Source organism: Coregonus clupeaformis, unplaced genomic scaffold (assembly GCF_020615455.1).
Source record: "Coregonus clupeaformis isolate EN_2021a unplaced genomic scaffold, ASM2061545v1 scaf0005, whole genome shotgun sequence".
NCBI lineage: Eukaryota > Metazoa > Chordata > Actinopteri > Salmoniformes > Salmonidae > Coregonus > Coregonus clupeaformis.
Genome location: NW_025533460.1, coordinates 1925597 through 1938081, shown reverse-complemented (window position 1 = coordinate 1938081; position 12485 = coordinate 1925597). Strand labels below are relative to the sequence as shown.

The following is a 12485-nucleotide window of genomic DNA, read 5'->3' as shown; positions in this document are numbered from 1 at the left end:
AGTGGTTTTGTTTTGATTTCTTGTGTATCGAAAGAGCGGAAGGAAAAAACATTAAGGATCAACAAACTATCGACTTATGAAGTGGAGAGTTTTTATTTTTGTAGCAGAGCACCATTAAAAGGTGTCATCTCTGGCGTCACGTTGGATGTGGAGGCCTCGTGGTTTACGAGGAGCATACCAGGAGTAGTTGGAGCACGCTGGCTAAACCGTGTAGTGGATGGGGAAAAAGAAGAAAGCCTGTCGGTATTATTGATGTTTGACGAAGAGCATCTCCCTTCACATGTGAAGATGGGATATGTTAGATATGCAGTGAGAGCTTTTGTGTCGAAGCTGTTGTTTTGGCAGAATTGCAAAAGGTATGGACATGTATCAAGTGTGTGCCGAAGGAATGTTGTTGAAGAATCTGAGGGTGTACGATGTTGTAATTGTGATGCAACCACGTTCCCAATTCCCCGGAGTGCCCGGTTAGGGTAAAGGAGTACGAAGTGGCAAGGGTCAGATCTATACAGCAGGTCTCCTACACAGAGGCACGTGAAATAGTTGAAGGAGCGAGGGGAGATGAAGATATGGCGGTGGATGCTCCGCAGACTGTGGAGATTCAGAGTGTTGTTCAACAGTTGAGGGAAACTGATATGCTGATTGTGGAGTGTATGGTGTTTATCATGGATGTGATTAAAGCATTTCACCAATCTAGGCATATGGGAGAGTGGCCAGACAGATGTCATTCTTGAGAAAAAGGTACATGACAGCACGCCTGGCGTTAGCAAAAAGGCAACTAAAAGACTCTGAAGAGCATAAGGCAAAATATTCTGTGGTCAGATGAGACCAAAATGGAACTCTTTGGCCTGAATACAAAGTGCTATGTCTGGAGAAAACCAGGCTCATCACCCGTCTAACACCATCCCTACCGTGAAGCACGGTGGCGGCAGCATCATGCTATGGGGATGCTTTTCAGCGGCAAGGACTGGGAGACCGGTAAGGATGGAAGGAACAATGAATGGAGTCAAATACATGCAAATTCTTGATGAGAACCTGCTTCAGAGTGCAAACGACCTTAGACTGGGGTGAAGATTTACATTCCAACAAGACAATGACCCAAAGATGTGCAAAGCTGATACAGACATACCCAAGACGACTCAAAGCTGTAATCACCTCTAACCGTGCTTCTACAAAGCATTGACTCAGTGGTGTAAATAGTTGTGTAAGTGAGATATTTCTGTATTTCATTTTCAATAAATTTGCTAAAATTTCTAAAACATGTTTTCACTTTGTCATTTAGGGTTATTGTGTGTAGAGATGGGTGAGGGGAAAAATCTATGTAATCCATTTTGAATTCCGGGTGTAACACAACAAAATGTGGAATAAGTCAAGGGGTATGAATACTTTCTGAAGGCACTGTACACAGAAAGGATGTATAACACAAGCAAATACATGACATATACAGAAAATGCATACACAAACAAACAAGCCAGAAAGTCAGACCGGGGGCCTGTTGCACAAAACTAGGATAAGGGATTAAGCCAGGATATCTTGGTGATCCTGGCTCAATTGATCCGTAATCCGGTTGCACTAAAGATGGATAGGGGGCAGGAGGATATGTTATGGTATAAATTACCATGGAGATTTATTCTGTGGAGCTAGCCTGCTCCAGACCAGGCTAAATTCCAGGATCTATTTAATCTCATCCCTAATGTCAGTCAGCAGTCACCACAAATGGAAACCAATAGTTATTTCACTGCTCACTATACATTGTTATCACATATAACTAGACCCACTGTCATTATTTAAACGTTTGTGATCATTAATTTCAATGATTTTGGATAAAAAATGATTTTTAGATGATGTTGCTATCATTAGATAATTTACAGTTTCCCATAGACTATAAGGCTATATATAAAATGATAGAATATTAGGGCCACAGAGGGGAAAAAAACACAAGTCATAATATTGTAACCAGTTGTTTTAAAGGAGGACAGTTGTTAAAAATGACAGATGTGGGGCATTTCGTGAAATTGTACTTCAGTATGGTTTCATAAACAAAGACATGCTGATGTGCCAGAATATTAAGTATCACATTGTCATAAGTATCAAAACTGTAAAAACAATATGTAGCTTTTCTGCAGAAAGAACCAGCCTCATAAATTTATGACTTTATCCTTTTTCTTCAGTGTGGCCCTAGTACTCTGTCATATAAACAAATACACATTCCATATGAATATAAAAACACAATGTGTAACATTATGTTCCTTTATTGAATAAGGACAAAACAAAGCAGGTAAACCATCAGCTCCTTTCGAAACTGAAGTCACAGTGACTCTACAAGATGGAAAGCACAGAATCCAAGCATATTATACAAAATGATACATACACATTCAAAGGTCTGTATATAACACACCCTGCATGTCTGCACACTAAAATAAATGCAGGACAAATCCATACACATCAACTGAACAGACAAATGAATGGATGCAGTAGCCTCCCTGCAGCCTTGTATTACACACAGTATACCGCACAAACATCATAAGAGGCCAAATTCGTAAAAAAAACGAACCCAAAAAACCCAAATTCCTCTGCCACCGCAGGTATATTTAACCAAAATTGAAAGCACACATACTAACTAAAATAATTCAACACATATTGGTCCCTCAGCAGCCGACCACTGTCGTCATCAGGGAAGATTGCCGGATTGTCCCAGTCCATGGCTGGTGGCACTCTGGGGGCCCTCTCCTTCCTCAGGCAGGCCACATTGTGGAGGACAGCACAAGCCACAGTAATATCACATGCCCTAACAGGGCTGACCCTTAATTTGTGAAGGCAGTGAAAGCGTGCCTTCAGGAGGCCAAAGGTCATTTCAACTCTGGCCCTGGTCCTGGCATGGGCATGGTTGTAGGCCTGCTGTGCTTCCTGGGGGTCTGTGAAAGGTGTCAGGAGAAAAGGCTGGCAGCCATACCCCCTGTCTCCCAGCAACACACCAGAGAATTCACCTGTCAACACAAAATCTCATCATTACTACCTCATAAACACAGTGATATTCTTGACACAGCCATGATGGTTATAAATAGGGGTTGTGTGGCTTACCTTGTGATAGGCACTGATAGATTTCAGAGGCCCGAAAGATTCTGGAGTCATGGACTGAGCCAGGCCATTTTGCCACAACATTGCTGATCACACAGTCAGCATTGCAGACCATCTGAAATCATAAGATGAGGAATATTACACCAATCAATGCACATCACTGGCAATGCAGAGTGTTCGTCAATGGACAATATCAAAAAGTTATGTTCACCTGAACATTAATGCTGTGAAAGGATTTCCTATTCACAAAATCGGCCTCATGGGCACCTGAGGGGGCTTTTATCCTTATGTGTGTGCAGTCCACTGCACCAATGACATTGGGGAAACCTGTCACACAAAGTAATGAGTATCCTACTATGTGTTAACAGTTGTCCTGTAATTTGTAGATCCTCTTACCTGCAATCCTATAGAACTCCTCTTTGATGTCACAGAGTCTTCTGTGGCCAGGGAAGGAGATGAAGACATCTGCTAATGCTTTGATAGCCAGACACACACTCCTTATTGTGCGGCAAATTGTGGCCTTGTTCAGCTGTTCTGCATCCCCCACTGAGTACAGGAAGGCTCCACTAGCAAAAAAGCGCAAGGCCACACAAACCATTTGCTCCACACTCAGTGCATGGCTCCGTGCAGTGCGGTGCTTAATCCTGGGACCCAGTAGTCTGCATAGATACCTGATGCCATCTGCAGAAAACCTGTATCTTTCATATAGATGGTCATCAGGGAAGGCCAGTGGGTCCAACCGGTCCCTGAAGACCCTTTCTCGCCTGAAGGCTCTCCTCAGCACAAGTGCTTCTTCATCCACCACATCTCGCACGAATGGGCATGCCATTGTCAGAGCAGAAAGGAACACACAATTTTGGGCCTTCATATAGGCTAGTGGCCACACCTGGTGCTGGGGGGGTGGGCAAAAGAGGGCGATGCCTTATAACGATGACTTGGTTGTACTGATTGCTGGGAAAAAAAAAAAAAAAAAACTTAGAAAGATGCCACCGTCCTGTGTGCTCACAATAAGAGCTCATATGTCATGGCTCACTTGACTTTACGAGAATATACCTAATTTTTATTTTGAGCTGTGTCATCTTCTTGGAGCTGGGGGAGGAAAGAAAAATAATGATTAATACATTTGTGTTACAGTTAGCATACAGTGTACATTGAAGGCATATCTCACCTCCCTCTCAAGTTTTTTTATTTCAAGGTCCAGTTTCCTAATTGTCCTCTTTTTTTATTTCGGACTCCAGTGCAAGATTTTCCATCTTTTTCTTCTTGTACTGAATGTCTATGTCTGCCAGTTCTATTTGGCGCCGGAGGTGCTTGCCATACAACTTTCTGATAGCTTGTGAGCTCTGTGAACACAATACAATTAGCGCAGCTGGAATTTGGCAGGATGTGGTGTCCTTTTATTAATACGCACTATGTTGCCAGGCTGGTTTTCCCACTGTATAGCATCTGGGTCCTGTAAAAGAAATTAGATTTTTTGATTTTGATGAGGACTCCTCACCATTGTAGAGTAAATAGTACTTTCACAGTCTTAACATGATACCTCATGCCTTCTGGAATCCAGAGAGATGGTCTCCTCCTCATCATCGTCTCCATCATGTGCTGTTGCTGCTGCACTGGGGCCTTCACCCTATCACATTTAATCGGATTCATATTGAAGCTAGTAGACAAGACATGCCAGGCCTACAGTATGCCTTTGATGGAGTACTCACTGGATCAGCATCGTCTGGTGCTTGTGCTGGTGGCTCTAACAGGAACACAGTGCTGCCAGACACTGCAAGGCAATAGGTAAACCAAAGTCAGACAGTCCAAATTGATTCAATATGAATGTGGTTGTATCCCATGTAGAGATGGAAGGACATACCTTGAATGAAGCGGGTGGCATCTTGGGAGGAACCTATGCTCGTCTCTTTCCCCCCAGGGATCCCCTCTAAGACGGGCCTGCCTTTATTTAGCTCCAAGGCCATGTCCTCTGCTGGGGTAAGGTCAGCCTTTGGTGACCCACCACCCGTGCCTTGTCTGTGGGTATTCTTTTTCACTGCTAAAACAGTACAGACAATGTGTGAGCAGGCACCTTCTGGGTACAATATATGCTTGTGCTTTGTTAAATATTAGTCAGGGACCATACCATTCTGCAGAATGTTCTTGTATTTGATTTTGACCTGCTGCCATGTCCGTTTTGGCCCGTTCATGTTTAATCTACACACACACACACACACACACACACACACACACACACACACACACACATTTAATGGAGTCACACTGCAAAAAATTACTTGGTATTTTTGTCTTGTTTTCAGTAAAAATATCAAAAAATTTATCATAGCTTTATACAGTGTGATGGAGTTACTTTACACAATTTCACTCATATCTGCAGTGCATTTCAATTAAAAATTTAACCGTTTCATAATTACAGTACAACTGCATTTTTGGAGATGTGAATTAAATATTTGAATTGTAATTGTGATGTTTCAGCGGAGCGGTGAGTGTGTAATTGTGCACTACTTACGCATTCAGGCGGTCTGCAATACTTTGCCACGCTTTTTCTCTTTGCTTTATCACTGTGGCGGTGTTGCCTTTCTTCTTAATTATATATTTTACCTCCTCGTATGCCTCCATGAGGATTTGTGCTTCCGACGGGGAAAAGTACGCGGCTCTAGTTGCCATGGTAAATCAGTTAATCTGTGATCTGTGGCGGGGTCTATTTGAGTGAGCCGTGAGCGCGCACCTATCCAGGATTGGTTTCACCTGGCTTAATGAATCCGTGTCTGCTCATCCTGGCTTGGTCTTTGTGCAACCAATTAAGCCTGGACGCACATGTTTTGGCTTCATTGAGCTCAGCTGAGTCATTTATCCCGGATGTCTTAATTCTACTTTTGTGCAACAGGCCCCGGGGCAAACAGACAGTCTTCCATATTTGTTTCCATGCAGTTTTATCCCTATTCCGAGAGGTTCCACGATGTAAAGACGCCTGTGCTGCCCTCTGGTGGAATCTTTATCTAAGAATAAGGGCATGGGCTGAAATAACCTCCTGTGGCTATGGAGTGAGACATATTCCATCTATGCTCCAGACATATGGCCTTGTGACCATTAAGAATGTTTTAATGCCTGATTTCTCTCTCTTTTACTCTCTCTTGGTCTGTCGGTTTCTCTCTGTCTCTCCCTCCCTCGGTCTCTCTCTCTCTCTCTCTCTCTCTCTCTCTCTCTCTCTCTCTCTCTCTCTCAGGGATTCTTCCGGCGCAGTATTCAAAAGAACATGGTGTATACCTGCCACCGAGACAAGAACTGTCAGATCAACAAGGTGACCCGTAACCGCTGTCAGTACTGCCGGCTGCAGAAGTGCTTTGAGGTCGGCATGTCCAAAGAAGGTGAGTGCCATTTTTGTCCAGTTTGCCTGCTGGGTATGTTGTGCTCAAATGTAAAGGTGTGAGGAGATCAGAGACTGTTTGAATACAGAGAGGTTGTGAGAGTGATTGGGTGGCAAATCATTTGTAAAGGGATCTCACTACAGTTTATGTCTGTAAGTGTGTGTATTGGGATAGCTATGGATTACACTGAAATCACAATATGGCCCCTCTATAAGTGGAAATTCTGAGAGGAAGGAACGAGTGGTAAGGGGTAAGTGGGAAGGGGTGAAGCATGAGGGATGTGTTTCTCTGTCATTCGTCAACGAAAGACAACAACAAACACCACCAATCCACCACTTTCCCTTACTCTCTCACTTATCCTCGCTCCCTCTTTTTCTCCACCATGCAGCGGTGCGTAACGACAGGAACAAGAAGAAGAAAGATGTGAAGGAGGAGGTGGTGTTGCTGGAGAGCTACGAGCTCAGTGGAGAACTGGAGGAGCTAGTCAACAAAGTCAGCAAGGCCCACAAAGACACCTTTCCCTCACTCGTCCAGCTGGGCAAATACACGACAGTAAGTCAAACACACACACACACACACACATACACACACATACACACACACACACCTCAGCCCTCTCTCTCCTGTTCCAGAACTCCAGTTCAGACCACCGTGTACAGTTGGACCTGGGGCTGTGGGATAAGTTCAGTGAACTCTCCACCAAGTGCATCATCAAGATAGTGGAGTTTGCCAAGCGCCTGCCAGGCTTCACCACCCTCACAATTGCTGACCAGATCACTCTCCTCAAATCAGCCTGTCTGGACATACTGGTACCTAAACACCTCTCTCCCTCCACCTACACTCTGTCTGTACTCCTCTCTGCCTCACTGCTCTCTCCCTCCACCTTCACTCTTCTCTCCCTCACTACAACCTATCTACTCATCTCTCTCCCTCACAATGCTCTATCCATACTCCTCTTTCCCTTAACACACTATCCACATGTCACTGTCCTCAATCCTTTGTCACTCCCTACACTTTACAATCCCCCTCTTCCTCACCCTCCCTTTTCATCATCCTTGTTGTCATTATTCCCCTAACCTCTCCATCCTCTCCTCTCCTCCTCTCAGATGCTGAGGATCTGCACTCGCTACACTCCGGAGCAGGACACAATGACCTTCTCCGACGGGCTGACCCTGAACCGGACCCAGATGCACAACGCAGGCTTCGGCCCTCTCACAGAACTGGTGTTTGCCTTCGCTGGCCAGCTGCTGCCTCTGGAGATGGACGACACAGAGACCGGCCTGCTCAGCGCCATCTGCCTGATCTGCGGAGGTACTGCTGTTAGTGTGTGTGTGTGTGTGTCTGTGTACACGCACAGGTGTGTCTCAATCAGGGCTCTAAAGTGCAACCATTTTGGTGGCATATGCTCCTAACCATTTTGCTGTGAGACCTGGAATTTTTATTTGGGAGAACCGATGCATCTAGATAATTGTTGTAAGGATTAGGCTTCGCTCTACCGTTGTTTCTGAGTGCCCTAGAGAAAAAAGCGAGTGCATATTCGTTAGCATCATGGTTGTACCATTACTACAGCGAAAACAGCTTGTTTCTTCGCATTTTACATTCATTTGTTTACACTTTGTTCAGCCCTGTTACCTCATTAGCTAGCTAGCTGGCTAGCTAACAACCTGGTAACTTTACTAATAGGCTATATCCGAACATTTGTGGGCACAGAAATAAAGTTACATGGATAGCTTCTTCAGGAGATCAGTGATCATAGCAATGAATGAATGACTAATCTCTTGCATGTTGCCACTCACAAACAATGTTCTAAAAGAGACAGTGTACAATTTCACTTTTACACAATTTAGAAACCTAATATTCTACAAACAACTTTGTAATTTCAATGACAGGTATTTGTATCAACATTTTAGCGTTTTATAATACACATTTATTTACAGGGTTACATATTAGTTTCTAGAGAACAATATCAGAAGTAGCTAGAACACAGTACATACAGGCCAAATATAGGCTATATCTCAATCGGTGCTCCTAAATGTTATGTTGTGCTCCAAACTTTTATAAGTTGGGAGCACCAGTGCTACCAATTACTAATTTGAATTTAGAGCCCTGGCTCAATATACTAAGTACAATACACTTAGCAGACTCTTGCCTCTTCTCTTTGTGTTCCTGTCTTTTCTTTCCTTCTCCCTGACCCTATGTCATTGGCTGCTAACTCTTTCATACCCATCATTGGCTCTCCCCCTTCCTGACCCTGTGTGATTGGCTCTCTCCCTCAGACCGTATGGACCTGGAGGAGCCCCAGAAGGTGGACAAGCTACAGGAGCCCCTCCTGGAGGCCCTGAAGATCTACGCCCGCCGCAGACGCCCCAACAAGCCCCACATGTTCCCCCGCATGCTGATGAAGGTCACTGACCTCAGGGGCATCAGCACCAAGGGTCAGTACAGATAAGGATGTAGTACACAGGACAGAGATATGGCACAGCCTAGATCTCTATTCATAACACAGTTATACTAACACAATACTGACACATAGATTAATATGCATGTATGGTAGAGCCTCAGACTCCTACATTCAATCAGTATTGATAGAGGCATAGCGCCCAAAATAATTAACTATTAATAACTGATTGTAAGTCACTCCAGATAAGTCTGCTAAATGGCTAAACTGTCAATGTGAATGTAAACTCATGTTTATGCGTGGATCTCTCTGGGTACTCTAGGTGCTGAGAGAGCCATCACTCTGAAGATGGAGATCCCAGGCCCCATGCCTCCTCTGATCAGGGAGATGTTGGAGAACCCTGAGGCCTTTGAGGACAGCAGCGACTCTGGGGACAGCGCCTCCGCCCCCCCTGCCATCCAGGCCATCAAGAAAGAGAGGGAGGAGGAAAAGAGCCTGGAGGAGGAAGATGAGGATGAGGAGGACGAGTGGGGGGACGAGGAAAGGGAGAGAGGGGCGGACAGCGATGGGGAGCCCTGGGGGGAGGCTGCAGCGGCAGAAGCAGGGTCCCAGAAAGGGGCGACTGGGAGATCCCAGTAAGAGAGACATAGTGATGCACTCTGACCCATTCACGTAACCTCCTGCTCCACCACCCTCAGACAGACCAACACACCCTGTCCTATCACACCAAGTCATCTCCCTACATGAGCAGCCCATCCTATAACAAGGGTCTACTCCAAGACCTAGCACTCACCTCTGCTGTTACACCTGTTAAACTACCCCCCACCCATCTATCCAAGCACACGCACACATACATTTACACATATACACATATACACATACATACTGTATACCCATAAGAATTCCTCCTTTGCTCTAGATAGACAGTGAAGTAAAGGCTCTATGTAGTGAACCTACTCTGACACTCCAGGGTGAAACTGGCCCTCTCTACAGGAACAGGTGGAACATGTAGTTAGGGAAAAAAGAGGAGAGAGAGAAAAACTAAATCTCACATACTTGGGACAAGGGCCATGAGAGATCACTTTGCCAACCATAAGACTGACCGACCCAATGTTACTTTACAATGCTGTCTCCACACAAAGAGAAACACAGGAGATGCTAAACTGAGTGGCAGCAGCTTGGAGTGGTGGACTATATGAAATGCACTCACCCACTTTCCTTAAGGGCTACTCTGAGTGCAAGAGCAATGATGAAAACGACAACTGCAACAACCAAACTCTTAACGTGAAAACCATTCGCCACAAATGCCTTTGAGAATTGTATTTTTCTTTTCTTTTCATTGACATTTCTTTTCATAAATGTTTTTCTATTGTATGATTTTCCCCCAAAAAAACATTCATATTTGATCATATATTCATTTGTATTACTATGCATTTTTCTCTGTTATTGTTGTCTCGTTTGTGCTTCAGTCATGCTCATGTTTGACGAGCAATCTCAAACTAGCGATAGATTTTCAGTTTGTAAGTTGGCAACTCAACTCACAAACTGGCAACTCTCTTCTGATCGTTACATCAGCTGTGCTTCACTCATTGGGACAGAGCTTACTATAGATCTCTGCTCGATGAGACAAACAAAAACAACAAGGATTTGACCAATGGACTACGGCACATTGTAAGCTATAGTTGTGAGCTACACATATACTTAATAAACACACAAACACACAAACACACTCCTTTAACATCTATAAATGTGTGCAGCAGAGGTGGGACAAAGTCATTGTTATGCAAGTCACAAGTAAGTCTCAAGTCTTTGCCCTCGAGTCCCGAGTCAAGTCGAGTCAAAGATGAGGCAAGTCCCAAGTCGAGTCAAAAGTCAAAGCCATCAAGTCTCAAGTCGAGTCCAAAGTCCTACATTTTAGTTTCGAGTCATTTCAAGTCCTCTTAGCAAGTCTTTGCAAGTCATTACAAGTCCTCGTAGCAAGTCTTCTCGAGTCATAAGGCGCAAGTCCAAGTGAAGTCACGAGTCATTGATGTTAAAGTCCAAGTCGAGTTGCAAGTCTTTGTACATTTTGTCGAGTCGAGTCTGAAGTCATCAAATTCATGACTCGAGTCTGACTCGAGTCCAAGTCACATGACTCGAGTCCACACCTCTGGTGTGCAGGGTCAATTTTATGCAATTTAATGCCAATGCTTTGACTCAGGGTGACTCTAGAGATGGACCGAATCTCACCAGTGTGAATGTTCAAGAAAATCACAACAAGGAAGTGTGGGGTAGCATCGACGGTCCGCCACTCTCCCTGTTCTCTTCATCAACAAGCCATTCAACAGGGATCTGAATGTGAAAGAGAACTCTTTTAGTTCTCGTTGGAGAACCTCCTTTGTTCTCAATGAAATGCCTGGCAGTCTACCATGGGGATCAGATATCTGGGTGGGCAGAATCCAGAACATAGCTGAGTATCTGTGATTTTGAAAGTAGGTGTCTGCTCCCAGCCATAGCCGCGGGAAGTAGGGGTGCTGAGGGTGCTGCCCCACCCCCAAACATCTTCCCAAGACATGGCTCAGGTGGTGTGTTGATAATAGTACAGCATAATAAGCCATAATGAGCAGTGTTATGAGTCAGAATACATGGACTGGATCACTAACACAGGACCAGTTTAGTCTTAGGTCCATTCATTCAATAGAACAACTCATGTATAAGTCATAGTTACACATATTATTGATGTCAATGAAGTCTCACCCTCATACAGTGATGATCTCGTAGATGAATAAGCAATATTGGAATTATATGCAAAGCCATGAATCAGGAAATGAATGTGTCTGGGGTATGTAGATGTATTTGTGTGTCGGTGTGTGTGTGCACGCACGTGTGTCTCTCTTTGTGTGTTTCTCGCTACTTGTATAGCGTAATTGAGTGTTTTATGCTCGTTCTACCATAGAATAAATGAGATAGTATTTTGGAAACTGTCTACATACATAAACTGGGTTCTAGGCGTTTTAGTCCATAGTGCTGTCCAAGAACATGCACAGAGCCATATGGTTGACTTCATTACTACAGTCATATAGAAAATTCTTCAATCATAAAGTTAATCTACGCAAACCCAGGGTTTTGTAAAAAATAAATAACAGTTTTTCTTACTCATGTTATTTCACTTTTATGCTTTACACATGAAATAGAAATTTAGATACATTTGTCCTTTTAGAATGACTGCATTTAATTATCAAAAAGTCCACAAGTGAAATATTCCACCCAGTTCCTCTATAAACTTTCCTTCCTGCTCCAAGCATTACTGTACAAGATCTTACTTTAATAAAGGAGCAGGGTTTTATGCTCATGATATCTCAAACTCCAAATCTACAGTGTATTCAGATTGCATACCGTCGGCACCATGCCGTTGGTCTCTTAGCTATGTCCAACAGGCACAGCAGTGGACTTGTAAAAGTCTGTGGTTGTAAAGCATTAACATGGACCTCAGGCTGAGTAAGACTTCCAGTGTAAGGAATGGATTTGGAGTTAATCCCCAGTGTACATTGAGACCATTAGTTATTCTGAGAGAGTGATTTACACCTTCACGTCAGCAGCCACTGCACAGGCCTACCTCTTACTCAGTACTCAGCCAAGCCCTCTTGGAGTAGGGGGAGAATTTG

The 12485-nt window shown here is 44.0% G+C and overlaps 1 protein-coding gene across 2 annotated transcripts in view; it reads left to right on the top strand.

The window, feature by feature from the left end:
* Positions 1 to 10672, top strand: part of LOC121577550 (retinoic acid receptor gamma-A-like) — a 102949-nt gene extending 92277 nt beyond the window's left edge. For both annotated transcript variants that reach the window (XM_041891253.1, XM_041891254.1), the window contains 6 exons: positions 6302 to 6443; positions 6832 to 6995; positions 7076 to 7252; positions 7550 to 7754; positions 8720 to 8878; positions 9164 to 10672. In XM_041891253.1, the coding sequence (XP_041747187.1) occupies positions 6302 to 6443; positions 6832 to 6995; positions 7076 to 7252; positions 7550 to 7754; positions 8720 to 8878; positions 9164 to 9480 (1164 nt within the window). In that variant the 3' untranslated portion in view covers positions 9481 to 10672. The remainder of the gene's footprint in view (positions 1 to 6301; positions 6444 to 6831; positions 6996 to 7075; positions 7253 to 7549; positions 7755 to 8719; positions 8879 to 9163) is intronic.
* The last annotated feature ends 1813 nt before the right edge of the window (positions 10673 to 12485 follow it).